General features: G+C 42.2%; 1 protein-coding gene across 1 annotated transcript; it reads right to left on the bottom strand.

Moving 5' to 3' along the window:
• Positions 1 to 4295: 4295 nt before the first annotated feature.
• On the bottom strand, positions 4296 to 14127 carry LOC125381861 (extensin-like). Its single transcript, XM_048399184.1, has 3 exons — positions 14019 to 14127; positions 11672 to 13920; positions 4296 to 4400 (listed from the first exon to the last, which is right to left on the bottom strand). Exons 1-3 carry the CDS (start codon positions 14125 to 14127, stop codon positions 4296 to 4298), a joined length of 2463 nt encoding a protein of 820 aa, XP_048255141.1.
• Between the last annotated feature and the right edge of the window lie 340 nt (positions 14128 to 14467).

The raw sequence follows: 14467 nt of genomic DNA, 5'->3' as shown, positions 1-14467 counted from the left end.
TATGTTGTGTGTATGTGTGGGTAGTGAATGTATGGTCTGTACTGTGTACATGTGTAGGTAGTGAATGTATGGTCTATGTTGTGTGTATGTGTGGGTAGTGAATGTATGGTCTGTACTGTGTACATGTGTGGGTAGTGAATGTATGGTCTGTACTGTGTACAATTGTAGGTAGTGAATGTATGGTCTATGTTGTGTGTATGTGTGGGTAGTGAATGTATGGTCTGTACTGTGTACAATTGTAGGTAGTGAATGTATGGTCTATGTAGTGTGTATGTGTGGGTAGTGAATGTATGGTCTATGTTGTGTGTATGTGTGGGTAGTGAATGTATGGTCTGTACTGTGTACATGTGTAGGTAGTGAATGTATGGTCTATGTAGTGTGTATGTGTGGGTAGTGAATGTATGGTCTATGTAGTGTGTATGTGTGGGTAGTGAATGTATGGTCTATGTAGTGTGTATGTGTGGGTAGTGAATGTATGGTCTATGTAGTGTGTATGTGTGGGTAGTGAATGTATGGTCTGTACTGTGTACATGTGTGGGTAGTGAATGTATGGTCTATGTAGTGTGTATGTGTGGGTAGTGAATGTATGGTCTGTACTGTGTACATGTGTAGGTAGTGAATGTATGGTCTATGTTGTGTGTATGTGTGGGTAGTGAATGTATGGTCTATGTTGTGTGTATGTGTGGGTAGTGAATGTATGGTCTATGTAGTGTGTATGTGTGGGTAGTGAATGTATGGTCTATGTTGTGTGTATGTGTGGGTAGTGAATGTATGGTCTGTACTGTGTACATGTGTGGGTAGTGAATGTATGGTCTATGTAGTGTGTATGTGTAGGTAGTGAATGTATGGTCTATGTTGTGTGTATGTGTGGGTAGTGAATGTATGGTCTGTACTGTGTACATGTGTGGGTAGTGAATGTATGGTCTATGTTGTGTGTATGTGTGGGTAGTGAATGTATGGTCTATGTTGTGTGTATGTGTAGGTAGTGAATGTATGGTCTGTACTGTGTACAATTGTAGGTAGTGAATGTATGGTCTGTACTGTGTACAATTGTAGGTAGTGAATGTATGGTCTATGTAGTGTGTATGTGTGGGTAGTGAATGTATGGTCTGTACTGTGTACATGTGTGGGTGGTGAATGTATTGTCTATGTTGTGTGTATGTGTAGGTAGTGAATGTATGGTCTATGTAGTGTGTATGTGTGGGTAGTGAATGTATGGTCTGTACTGTGTACATGTGTGGGTGGTGAATGTATGGTCTATGCTGTGTACATGTGTAGGTAGTGAATGTATGGTCTGTACTGTGTACATGTGTGGGTGGTGAATGTATGGTCTATGTTGTGTACATGTGTGGGTAGTGAATGTATGGTCTATGTTGTGTGTATGTGTAGGTAGTGAATGTATGGTCTATGTTGTGTGTATGCGTGGGTAGTGAATGTATGGTCTGTACTGTGTACATGTGTGGGTAGTGAATGTAAGGTCTACACTGATTGTATGTATGTTTGTGCTGTAAGTTGTTTGGATGTGTAAACAACTGGCAGTGTAAATATGCCCTTGTATGTTTTATTAATGCATTTACATGATTTTGTTCAATGGACGTGTCTCATAGGCCAACTTAGCCGGATGTTTTATTTCATTGATGAGTGCTAACTTCTGTAAAATAATGTTAGAAAACGTGTGACACAAGAATAAACTATTTTCTCTTATTCCTTGTGCTCTTAGATAAGAAGAATGAATTCCATAGAGAACCAATTGTATTCCACCGACATGGTTTTTAATCGTCACATTATATGAATATGTGAATAATATATATGAATAAAACAGGTATATCTTCACAATAAAACAATGTTTTTAGAGATACACTGTTCGATTGTTTTCCATATGTACAATTGGCCCCTCGTAATAAATTAGCATGTGATTTAATTGGTTAAAAACAATTTTATTCATCGATCTTTATTGCATGACGAAGCAGCAAATCTCACGAATGCACTTTTAAAATCTTTAGGGCGATAACAACATTCTGTTTACTTAAAATCTCTTTTTATAGCAATCAATAAAGACATGATTTTTATATCGTCGTTTTCTTAGAGATCATTTTGCCCCTGCTGCAGGTTTCAAACCGTACTTAACATATCGAGGACCATTCTATAATTTTTCAATGACAGAACTTCCCCGCGCGACACTAAGGGTTTTACCACACGCAGAGATATTGATGAAATATATATCGAATTTTTCATCCGTTTTTGTGCAGAAACATACGATCGATAACTCGGTTCGGGACTCAAATCTAAACAATAGATACATATTTAAAATATTCCCTATTTAAGCTTTGGAGACCGACGAATAAATTAATCATGCAACTTGGCGGAAGAGCAAGGTAAAAGTTGATACAATTGTTGATTGCAAATTGAAGCGAGACGTGTTCATCTGGGATGGTGACACATCAAACTTTAATGACCTCCCGTGCAAGGTGTGTTGAGCGTTACAGCGATGAAAAGCTGTTGTGAACAGTTTTTGTTCGATTCAGCATGGGAGCCTGCACTCGAAATCTTGCATTTCCACCGCGATAGTTCCACCTGGATGATACTTTGTGTTGGACGGATCGATCATCGATCCCGCTTGTCTGTTGTGAGAAATGTAAGTTTAATGGAGTCTTTAGTATGGCGAATGTTGGGGTCATAACAGATAGGTTAGGCGGTAGATGTACCATGGTATATAGCAAGTTCTGACATGCAGTGACACGGGGTGTTATTAGACTGGCTACTGCGATCTTGCATACGTTTGGAAGCTTTGGAAAGAGTATCAATAGATAATTTTATTTATAGCTATTTTGAAAATAGATTTAGAGATAATTTCATTTCATGACGGTTATCAGATATGAATGTGAAGTATATATTTAATTTTTGAATTGATTTAAATGGTTAATGTATTATCAGTAGATTATTTTTATATAACTGTATATGCTAAGTACGCCAATGAATTGAGTGAGTGAGTGAGTTGGGTTTAATGCCGTTTTTGACAGTATTCCAGTTACATCACGGCGTGTCAGCTTGATGTGGGAGGAAAGCCCGAAATAATGCAGGTCTTAAACGTTTACCACTTCGATGAAACCCACGAGCACGGGTATGGTGCCGACAAACCTTGAAACACAATCGGGGCGAACCTGGATTTGAACATCCGATCACAGCGAATTGTGTCGCCTTAGATCACTTGGCAACCCGTGCCCCTACAGCATTGAAAATAATGTATGTAAATATAGATAAAGCGAACGTATTTTCATGGTTCACCTTATTAATCATGTTAACATGAATGGCGAATTAGTCCTGTTTCTACAAGAATCAATTATCTGGATGAGGAAACAATACAATTCAGGCTGATCAGTTCTGGAAATCCATTAAGCATGTCCTTTCCGAAATCGTTTGCGTTACCTTGCAGATCTACAGTGTGCAAATGTCCATCACTTCAAAAGAGCTAAAACAAGTATTGTTGGTAGTTGTGTCTCGTTGGCAATGTCATTACTATACAACACAGTCGTGACAGAAAATATGGATTTTAGATGAAAAAGCAAATATGTGTCCAACTGACAGCGCTATTCATAATCAGACAAGCGTGTCCAACATCAATACCCTGTTCTATATGGCGGAACATAATTATATGTGGGATCTGTGTACAGCTGGAACATGATGACGCGTTCGTATGCTAAATACCGTGAAGCTGACATGTTGGTAGTATGGTTTTACGGTTGCTCGGCCAGTCAGCGGATACGTAAAGCAGGGTTGGGCTCGGAGTTAAACAACGTCTCCGAAAATCATGCGAGAAATCATTCATATACTTGTATTTCATTCTTTACAAACATGTTTTTATGTTTTCCACACATTGTGTGTTTTAATAGCTTTAGATACATGTTTGTTTCTTTGTTGTTTAACCCCGCATTCAGCAATATTGCAGCTGAATAACGGCGGTTTGTAAATAATCGAGTCTGGACCAGACAATCCAGTGATTGGCATGAGCATTGATCCACGCAACTGGGATACGATGACATGCATCAACCAAGTTAGCGAGCCTGACCACCCGATCCCGTTAGTCGCCTCCTACGACAAGCATAGTCGCCTTTTTCGGCAAGCATGGATTGCTGAAGACCTATTCTTACCCCGATCTTAATGGGTATAATCATACTAAATAGATTATTCAGGTTTTATTCAAAACATAACATACCCTGAATAGGTTGAGAGTCGGATGGTTACAGCTGTGTGACCTTATAACTGTGTGTTATCGTGCCCCGAGTGTGGATTGTTGCTCATACTATCACCCACTGGTTTGCCAATGCCAGGCTCCATTGTTTAATGGCCGTCAAGATAAACAACTGGAATGTAGATGGTTTAATCTGTAGCGGCACTTGTTCCTGTGAACAGCACAGAGGTAAAAAAATCAGGTGAAGTGCAGCAACGTTGGTGGCGGAGAGTAGTTGGATGGGTGATCGCGTTCGGCAGCTTGACTCCTGAGAGTTGCTAGTGTTTCGATCCTGCCCAAGACTGAAGCACATGTTGCACATTTAGCACATGCAGTGTCACCTTAAGTGATTTTGTTCGAATTGTGCACCTCTTCACCCATCAGTGAATGGGTACCCGGTAGGATGAGAGGGTAATGTGACTGTTAACCTTCTTTTATCACGGGCAGCTTGGGTTGTACACTCCCCAGGGAGCCTAGAATTGCACACCGATCCATTGAGTGGGATAATAACGTATCGCTTTAACCATGTTTTAGGGTGTTGATTTGGTGCATTCTAAATATGAACATTATGATTTTAGAAGAAATAATTACTTCAATGGTCCCGTTGACTTCGTAATCCAGAATGGACTATATACGACCGTTCGTCTCGACCATGGAAAATTTCTGGCTTGCATACCGAGCAGACGGATCTTACCTCTGACCACATCAAAGTCCCCGTTGTAAAATATTCATCACTCTTAGGACAGCGGTGCTGCCCTTTCACACTTGCATCTACTTGCGCAAACTGTTAGCTCTGATACCGTAGTTGTGCAGGTTGTGAGGAAATTTTGGATCGATACGATGTAGCGTCATTGATGTAATGTCACCAGACACGAAGCATCTCCTCATGATAGTTGTGTTGGATTCGAAACAGATTGTAATTATGTAATGAGTGACGCTGCATGAAACGGCTGTCTAGGATTCCTTCGGACATTTAGCCATCATATACAGACCCAGGGTCGACTGAATCACCCGCTTATTTAAATTAATTATGCATGCAATGATGATAGCAACTGACAGTTATTGTTAGTTTCTTCTTCGTTGTTTTAATGCTGCACTCAGCAATATTCTAGTGAAATAACGGCGGTCTGTACATTATCGAGTCTAGACCAGACAATCTAGTGATTGACACCATAGGCATCTATCAACGCAATAGGATACGATGACATGCATCAACCATGTCAGCGACCTGACCACCCGATCCCGTAAGTCGCCTCTTACGACAAGCAGTCAAGCAGTCACCTTTTACGGCAAGCGTGGGTTGCTGAAGACCTATTCTATCCCGGGTCTTCACGGGTCAGTTATTGTTAGGATGGGGCACGTTATTGTTAGGATGAGGCACGCATAGATCAGGGGTCTCAAGTATAGCAATCCTATGACTCTCGGTGTTTCAGCACTATACTTGTGTCCGTGATTAAGCACGGGACAACGTGTGAGACCTACATCACTTCCGTCGCTTTGGTGCAGTGTGGTAGCCTAGTGGTTAAAGCGATCGCTCGTCACGCCGAAGATCCGAGTTCGAATCCCCACATGGGTACAATATGTGAAGCCCACTTACGATGTCCCCCGCCGTGATATTGCTGGAATAATGATAAAAAATGGCGTAAAACCAAACTCACTCACTCACTCCGTCACTTTGGTTTAGGTGTCATATTTCTGAAAGGGTGTTTTCCCAAATGCATAACTCACGTATGATTCATAGACATCAGTAGCATATTTTAGTCCGTGGTTAAATATTGTTTTATGCCGCAGTCCGTAGTATTGCAGCTTTTTAACGGCAACATGTATACAATTGCGGTTGATAGCACGGTGAAAGGGGGACACCGTGAGGAAAATTGACCCCCAAATCAGCCGTGTCATACATAATAACCATCCGATACAGAGGTGACTCAGCAAGAGGTATTTAAACATCTGCTCCCCAGGAATCGCCACGTGTTTTACCACTAGAGTGGACTATTGCATATATTTTATTTTCATTGGACTTAGGAATATTTATTGGGATATTTAAATTGGAATTTTTATTGTACCATGGACGGAATCGGAAATCATGAACCATTTACACGTATTCCTGAAGTCCAGATATAAGTCCCACGTTCCAATCGTCTTCAAAAGTCAGAATCAATACCTAAGGTGCCTGCTAAAGACAGTTGTCAAATGACAAATAGTCATTTGAGGAGTACCTATCTATCCGATGCACCCACAGCAGGCAGTGGGCGTGTATACAGCATGTGCGTTACATGCAACAGTAGACAGAGAAATTGTATGTTGCACGTGAAATTCATGTTACAGTGGACGGTAAGACAGTGTGCTGCACGTGCGTTCCATGTAACGGTGAACCGTAAGACGATCTACCGCACGTGCATTTACTGCAACTGTGGACCGCGAGACTGGGCTGCACGTGCGTTTCATGCAACAGTGAACCGTGAGCCTGATTAATGAGTGATTTCGGTAATTCGTTGCAAATTAGGTGTGTCGGAGTCGGAGTGCGAGACTGTCGGATTAACGGGTCTAAGAGCACTGATTTAATCGGTTCCCATCATTAGTGTCGGATAAAGCCGATTGTCGGATTAACGAGACTTGAATGTATGTGATTGTAACTCAACGAAGAGAATTCATGACAAAATATGGCATCGAACATAGCGGCATGCCGACTTTTCGATGGTAGTACATTTATACGCTCTGTCACCCGCCCCCTATGTGTATCAAGTAGCTGTGTATGACAAAACATAAAATAACACGTCGAAGTGCTTCAATGTACTTAATGTCACAGCACATGACAGCAAAACAAAAATAGCCGAAGTTGTATTGTAACCGAGGGTTAAATATTGACGTTGAATTGCTACATGGTGATGCCAAGTGCGTGAGTTTATTTATATCCCACGTCAATAACTAGAAATTGTAATGTTACACGTGGCAAGCCGGGTTTCGGTATGACAGTGCATATATCGTCATATACCGTCGTACAATTACATAGAATGGTTCAAACCATGCAGTTTTTTAGATAGTTTCCATCATGTTTTATTCATTTGTTTAATCATGTTGGCAAACATGTGACGAAAATGCATACTTTTTTTCAACGCTTTCATTCTTTGCCTCAAAACATGTTCATTGTGGAAGTGCATTTTTCCTGTGCAGTGTGCTATCGCTGTCCGGGTCCGCTCGTTGGGGTTTCGAATCCGACTTTTGCGCCGGTTATGAACCTTTGTCTTTCAAGACGAGATTGGTCTTGAGAGTTCCACCATATCAGTAATCAGCATGACCTTCATCGCTTTGACTTTCCTAAGCTAATTACGTGATTTAAATGGATATTGCAGCGGCATTAAGCCGATCTCACTAACCCATTGACCAAGGGGTGGTAGGGTGGTGTTGGTTTTGGTTAAAGCGCTCGCTCGTAACACCGAAGACCCGGGTTCGATTTCCCACATGGGTACAATGTGTGAAGCCAATTTCTGATTTCCTCGACCCGTGATGAACCGGGTTAGAACAGGTCTTCAGCAACCCATGCTTGCCGTAAATGGCGACTGTGCTTGTCGTAAGAGGCGACCAACGGGATCGGGTGGTCAGGCTTGCTGACTTGTTGTTGCATGTCATCGTATTCCACTTGCGTAGATCGATGTTCATGATTTTAATTATTGGGTTGTCTGGTCCTGACTCGATTATTTACAGACCGCCGTCATATGGCTGGAATATTGGTGAGTGCGGCGTCAAACAACAAACCAAATGTGACTTCCTCGGGAGTTATAGTGGAGGTATATTGCTAAAAGCGGAGTAAAACCATACTCACTCACTCACTCACAAACTCATTGAGTATCTGCTCTAACACAGAACACAAGGAATCCTCATGGTGCAGGGTGTACTGATAACACATGGTGAGCCTTGATATGACGCAGCCCTGGTTGGTACCGTTTCATTTGATGCATCTGAGGACAAACATGATGAGTCTGACGCCAAGCGCCATTATTGGTCTCCAGGGAGCCCGGATGCTGTCGGCTTCCATTACAGTGTGCGTGATCATCTTCATAGTGGTGTTGTGAAAACACCATTGTCAAATACAGACTTTCAAAAGATGCACAGTAAACGCCAGTGCATTAAACTTTAATATGCATTTATAGCTGGAATATTGCTGAGTGCGGCGTTCAACAACAAACAAACAAAAACAAAATAACATGCATTTAATATCGGAATGGGAACAATGAATTTAAGTGGTTTGTGATATTTCCGATGTTTCATTGATTAAACATGTTGTTCACACGTTATGCCTACAGCTGTTCCTGAACAAACGTTTTTCCCATGCATATGAAAAATGTGCATAAATTATAACAAGAATCGATGTCAATCGACAAGTCATTAACGTTTTTAATAATGTAGTTGTTTTATTAATATCAGAATTGGAAGATTTACGATAACCTTTTTTTGGCACGGTGTGTGAATAAATTATGATAAAAGATAGCGATGGGGGGACATTGCAGACTGCCGGACAAAGGAAAATATACACTTAAAAAGTGGATTTGACAAAAACAGTTGCCGAACAGGTCCAAAACATATCTATGTTAGCCGTATCAAATACATTACCATCGAAAAACCATGACTTGATTGTTTCATTTTTAGCCACCACCAAATATGGAGACATACTTTCTTTTGCTCGGCAGTTTATTTCAAATCAGTGTTCATTTCACGATGGATAATATGTTTTTTGCAAATTATTCTCCCAATATTCTTACGAACTGACTTCTATTTTAACATATCACACCGGCATTATACATTTGACTGCATATTCGGGTTATTGGGACACGCTTCTTGTAGATCGTATACAGTTATTGATAGTTCAAGGGAAATGATCGCGAGGTGATATCTGCAATACGATAGCCTGTAGTAAAATTGTTAAGATCATGATATATACTTTCAAATGTCACCAGTGATATCAATTGCACATTCCGCATGAAATATATATTTACAAAGGACAAATCGCCCCCAATATAACAGTGGAATAATCTCTTGCCACGTTGTAGTTCCATTTAGCGAGTACCTTTTGAATGCTGCACGCGTATAAGAAACCCTCGATATAACGCCATCATTAATGCCAAACCTTGGTTCTCTGGCACTACTGCGAAGCTTGACATTTGCTTTTTGTGACGGGTAATACCGGTGGGGCAGGATATGCTCACCTTTTCGCGAACACCTGGTATCATCACACTGATTGATTGTGATTCATAAACACATATTCATTTTTAAGTCGGAATCATACAATCGACTCTGCTTTGGCAGAATTTTTTTATGAATATGGAAAGGGTTTTGTCGCTTTTAATTTCAAGGTAGAGGCACGCTTCTCTATACCACCATTCTTAAATACTGATACTGCGGCAAATCTCCTGGTTGGTCATCACAGTGATTTGAGCACAATAACTAAAATTGCAAAAGTATTTCAAGATCATTCAGCAGGAACCTATGTCTCAGTTCCAGTGAAAACGCCAATCTCTCATCTACTTGGTAGATTATGGGTTTTTTGCATTTGTAAGGATAGTTTAATGATAATTACAGACAGTTTAAAAATAACGTAATCATTTATAATTGTAGTAAAACATGAGAAGAACAGTGTTGTGGCTTATAAATTAGTCTCGTCATGATATACCATGGCGCTAGTCAGCAGGTGTCACTGCCAGTATGCATAGCGTGTTCAACATGCATTGCCTTTACCATCGCCCAAATGGGATTGCTGTCAGCAATGACGACTTGCCACATCTCAGCAGGATCGTGAAGATGTATATAACAATCAACGTCAGCAGTAAATATACATGTGCAGGGCCGAATATGTGATGGGATGTCAGGTGTGGTGAAGTTAGGAGACCGAATATGTGATGGAATGTCAGGTGCGACTCCATTGTGGTTAGGAGATCGTTCATGTGATGGAATGTCAGGTTTGTAGTTAGGAGACCGAGTATGTGATGGAATGTCAGGTGTGTAGTCAGGAGATCGTTCATGTGATGGAATGTCAGGTTTGTAGTAAGGAGACCGAATATGTGATTGAATGTGAGGTCCGACTCCATTGTGGTTAGGAGATCGTTCATGTGATGTAATGTCAGGTGTGTAGTCAGGAGATCGTTCATGTGATGGAATGTCAGGTGTGTAGTCAGGAGATCGTTCATGTGATGGAATGTCAGTTATGTAGTCAGGAGATCGTTCATGTGATGGAATGTCAGGTGTGTAGTCAGGAGATCGTTCATGTGATGTAATGTCAGGTGTGAAGTCAGGAGATCGTTCATGTGATGGAATGTCAGTTATGTAGTCAGGAGATCGTTCATGTGATGGAATGTCAGGTGTGAAGTCAGGAGATCGTTCATGTGATGGAATGTCAGGTGTGTAGTTAGGAGATCGTTCATGTGATGGAATGTCAGTTATGTAGTCAGGAGATCGTTCATGTGATGGAATGTCAGGTGTGAAGTCAGGAGATCGTTCATGTGATGGAATGTCAGTTATGTAGTCAGGAGATCGTTCATGTGATGGAATGTCAGGTGTGAAGTCAGGAGATCGTTCATGTGATGGAATGTCAGGTGTGTAGTCAGGAGATCGTTCATGTGATGGAATGTCAGGTGTGTAGTCAGGAGATCGTTCATGTGATGGAATGTCAGGTGTGTAGTCAGGAGATCGTTCATGTGATGGAATGTCAGGTGTGAAGTCAGGAGATCGTTCATGTGATTGAATGTCAGGTGTGTAGTCAGGAGATCGTTCATGTGATGGAATGTCAGGTGTGTAGTCAGGAGACCGAGTATGTGATGGAATGTCAGGTGTGTAGTCAGGAGACCGAGTATGTGATGGAATGTCAGGTGTGTAGTCAGGAGATCGTTCATGTGATGGAATGTCAGGTGTGTAGTCAGGAGATCGTTCAAGTGATGGAATGTCAGGTGTGTAGTCAGGAGATCGTTCATGTGATGGAATGTCAGGTGTGTAGTCAGGAGATCGTTCATGTGATGTAATGGCAGGTGTGTAGTCAGGAGATCGTTCAAGTGATGGAATGTCAGGTGTGTAGTCAGGAGATCGTTCATGTGATGGAATGTCAGGAATGTAGTCAGGAGATCGTTCATGTGATGTAATGGCAGGTGTGTAGTCAGGAGATCGTTCATGTGATGGAATGTCAGTTATGTAGTCAGGAGATCGTTCATGTGATGGAATGTCAGGTGTGAAGTCAGGAGATCGTTCAAGTGATGGAATGTCAGGTGTGTAGTCAGGAGATCGTTCATGTGATGGAATGTCAGGTGTGTAGTCAGGAGATCGTTCATGTGATGGAATGTCAGGTGTGTAGTCAGGAGATCGTTCATGTGATGTAATGTCAGGTGTGTAGTCAGGAGATCGTTCATGTGATGTAATGTCAGGTGTGTAGTCAGGAGATCGTTCATGTGATGGAATGGCAGGTGTGTAGTCAGGAGATCGTTCATGTGATGTAATGGCAGGTGTGTAGTCAGGAGATCGTTCAAGTGATGGAATGTCAGGTGTGTAGTCAGGAGATCGTTCATGTGATGGAATGTCAGGTGTGTAGTCAGGAGATCGTTCATGTGATGTAATGGCAGGTGTGTAGTCAGGAGATCGTTCATGTGATGGAATGTCAGTTATGTAGTCAGGAGATCGTTCATGTGATGGAATGTCAGGTGTGAAGTCAGGAGATCGTTCATGTGATGGAATGTCAGGTGTGAAGTCAGGAGATCGTTCAAGTGATGGAATGTCAGGTGTGTAGTCAGGAGATCGTTCATGTGATGGAATGTCAGGTGTGTAGTCAGGAGATCGTTCATGTGATGGAATGTCAGGTGTGAAGTCAGGAGATCGTTCAAGTGATGGAATGTCAGGTGTGTAGTCAGGAGATCGTTCATGTGATGGAATGTCAGGTGTGTAGTCAGGAGATCGTTCATGTGATGTAATGGCAGGTGTGTAGTCAGGAGATCGTTCATGTGATGGAATGTCAGTTATGTAGTCAGGAGATCGTTCATGTGATGGAATGTCAGGTGTGAAGTCAGGAGATCGTTCATGTGATGGAATGTCAGGTGTGAAGTCAGGAGATCGTTCATGTGATGTAATGTCAGGTGTGTAGTCAGGAGATCGTTCATGTGATGGAATGTCAGGTGTGTAGTCAGGAGATCGTTCATGTGATGGAATGTCAGGTGTGTAGTCAGGAGATCGTTCATGTGATGGAATGCCAGGTGTGTAGTCAGGAGATCGTTCATGTGATGGAATGTCAGGTGTGTAGTCAGGAGATCGTTCATGTGATGGAATGTCAGGTGTGTAGTCAGGAGATCGTTCATGTGATGGAATGTCAGGTGTGTAGTCAGGAGATCGTTCATGTGATGGAATGTCAGGTGTGTAGTCAGGAGATCGTTCATGTGATGGAATGTCATGTGTGTAGTCAGGAGACCGAGTATGTGATGGAATGTCAGGTGTGTTGTCAGGAGATCGTTCATGTGATGTAATGTCATGTGTGTAGTCAGGAGATCGTTCATGTGATGGAATGTCAGGTGTGTAGTCAGGAGATCGTTCATGTGATGGAATGTCAGGTGTGTAGTCAGGAGATCGTTCATGTGATGGAATGTCAGGTGTGTAGTCAGGAGATCGTTCATGTGATGGAATGTCAGGTGTGTAGTCAGGAGATCGTTCAAGTGATGGAATGTCAGGTGTGTAGTCAGGAGATCGTTTATGTGATGGAATGTCAGGTGTGTAGTCAGGAGACCGAATATGTGATGGAATGTGAGGTGCGACTCCATTGTGGTCAGGAGATCGTTCATGTGATGGAATGTCAGGTGTGTTGTCAGGAGATCGTTCATGTGATGGAATGTCAGGTGTGTAGTCAGGAGACCGAATATGTGATGGAATGTGAGGTGCGACTCCATTGTGGTCAGGAGATCGTTCATGTGATGGAATGTCAGGTGTGTTGTCAGGAGATCGTTCATGTGATGGAATGTCAGGTGTGTAGTCAGGAGATCGTTCATGTGATGGAATGTCAGGTGTGTAGTCAGGAGATCGTTCATGTGATGGAATGTCAGGTGTGTAGTCAGGAGATCGTTCATGTGATGGAATGTCAGGTGTGTAGTCAGGAGATCGTTCATGTGATGGAATGTCAGGTGTGTAGTCAGGAGATCGTTCATGTGATGGAATGTCAGGTGTGTAGTCAGGAGATCGTTCATGTGATGTAATGTCATGTGTGTAGTCAGGAGACCGAGTATGTGATGGAATGTCAGGTGTGTTGTCAGGAGATCGTTCATGTGATGGAATGTCAGGTGTGTAGTCAGGAGATCGTTCATGTGATGGAATGTCAGTTATGTAGTCAGGAGATCGTTCATGTGATGGAATGTCAGGTGTGAAGTCAGGAGATCGTTCATGTGATGGAATGTCAGGTGTGAAGTCAGGAGATCGTTCATGTGATGTAATGTCAGGTGTGTAGTCAGGAGATCGTTCATGTGATGGAATGTCAGGTGTGTAGTCAGGAGATCGTTCATGTGATGGAATGTCAGGTGTGTAGTCAGGAGATCGTTCATGTGATGGAATGCCAGGTGTGTAGTCAGGAGATCGTTCATGTGATGGAATGTCAGGTGTGTAGTCAGGAGATCGTTTATGTGATGGAATGTCAGGTGTGTAGTCAGGAGACCGAATATGTGATGGAATGTGAGGTGCGACTCCATTGTGGTCAGGAGATCGTTCATGTGATGGAATGTCAGGTGTGTTGTCAGGAGATCGTTCATGTGATGGAATGTCAGGTGTGTAGTCAGGAGACCGAATATGTGATGGAATGTGAGGTGCGACTCCATTGTGGTCAGGAGATCGTTCATGTGATGGAATGTCAGGTGTGTTGTCAGGAGATCGTTCATGTGATGGAATGTCATGTGTGTAGTCAGGAGATCGTTCATGTGATGGAATGTCAGGTGTGTAGTCAGGAGATCGTTCATGTGATGGAATGTCAGGTGTGTAGTCAGGAGATCGTTCATGTGATGGAATGTCAGGTGTGTAGTCAGGAGATCGTTCATGTGATGGAATGTCAGGTGTGTAGTCAGGAGATCGTTCATGTGATGGAATGTCAGGTGTGTAGTCAGGAGATCGTTCATGTGATGTAATGTCATGTGTGTAGTCAGGAGACCGAGTATGTGATGGAATGTCAGGTGTGTTGTCAGGAGATCGTTCATGTGATGGAATGTCAGGTGTGTAGTCAGGAGATCGTTCATGTGA

The sequence above is a fragment of the Haliotis rufescens genome, unplaced genomic scaffold, assembly GCF_023055435.1.
Source record: "Haliotis rufescens isolate VD_foot unplaced genomic scaffold, xgHalRufe1.0.p SCAF_2, whole genome shotgun sequence".
NCBI lineage: Eukaryota > Metazoa > Mollusca > Gastropoda > Lepetellida > Haliotidae > Haliotis > Haliotis rufescens.
Note: the sequence above shows the minus strand (reverse complement) of the source record. Positions and strands in the feature narration are given on the sequence as shown.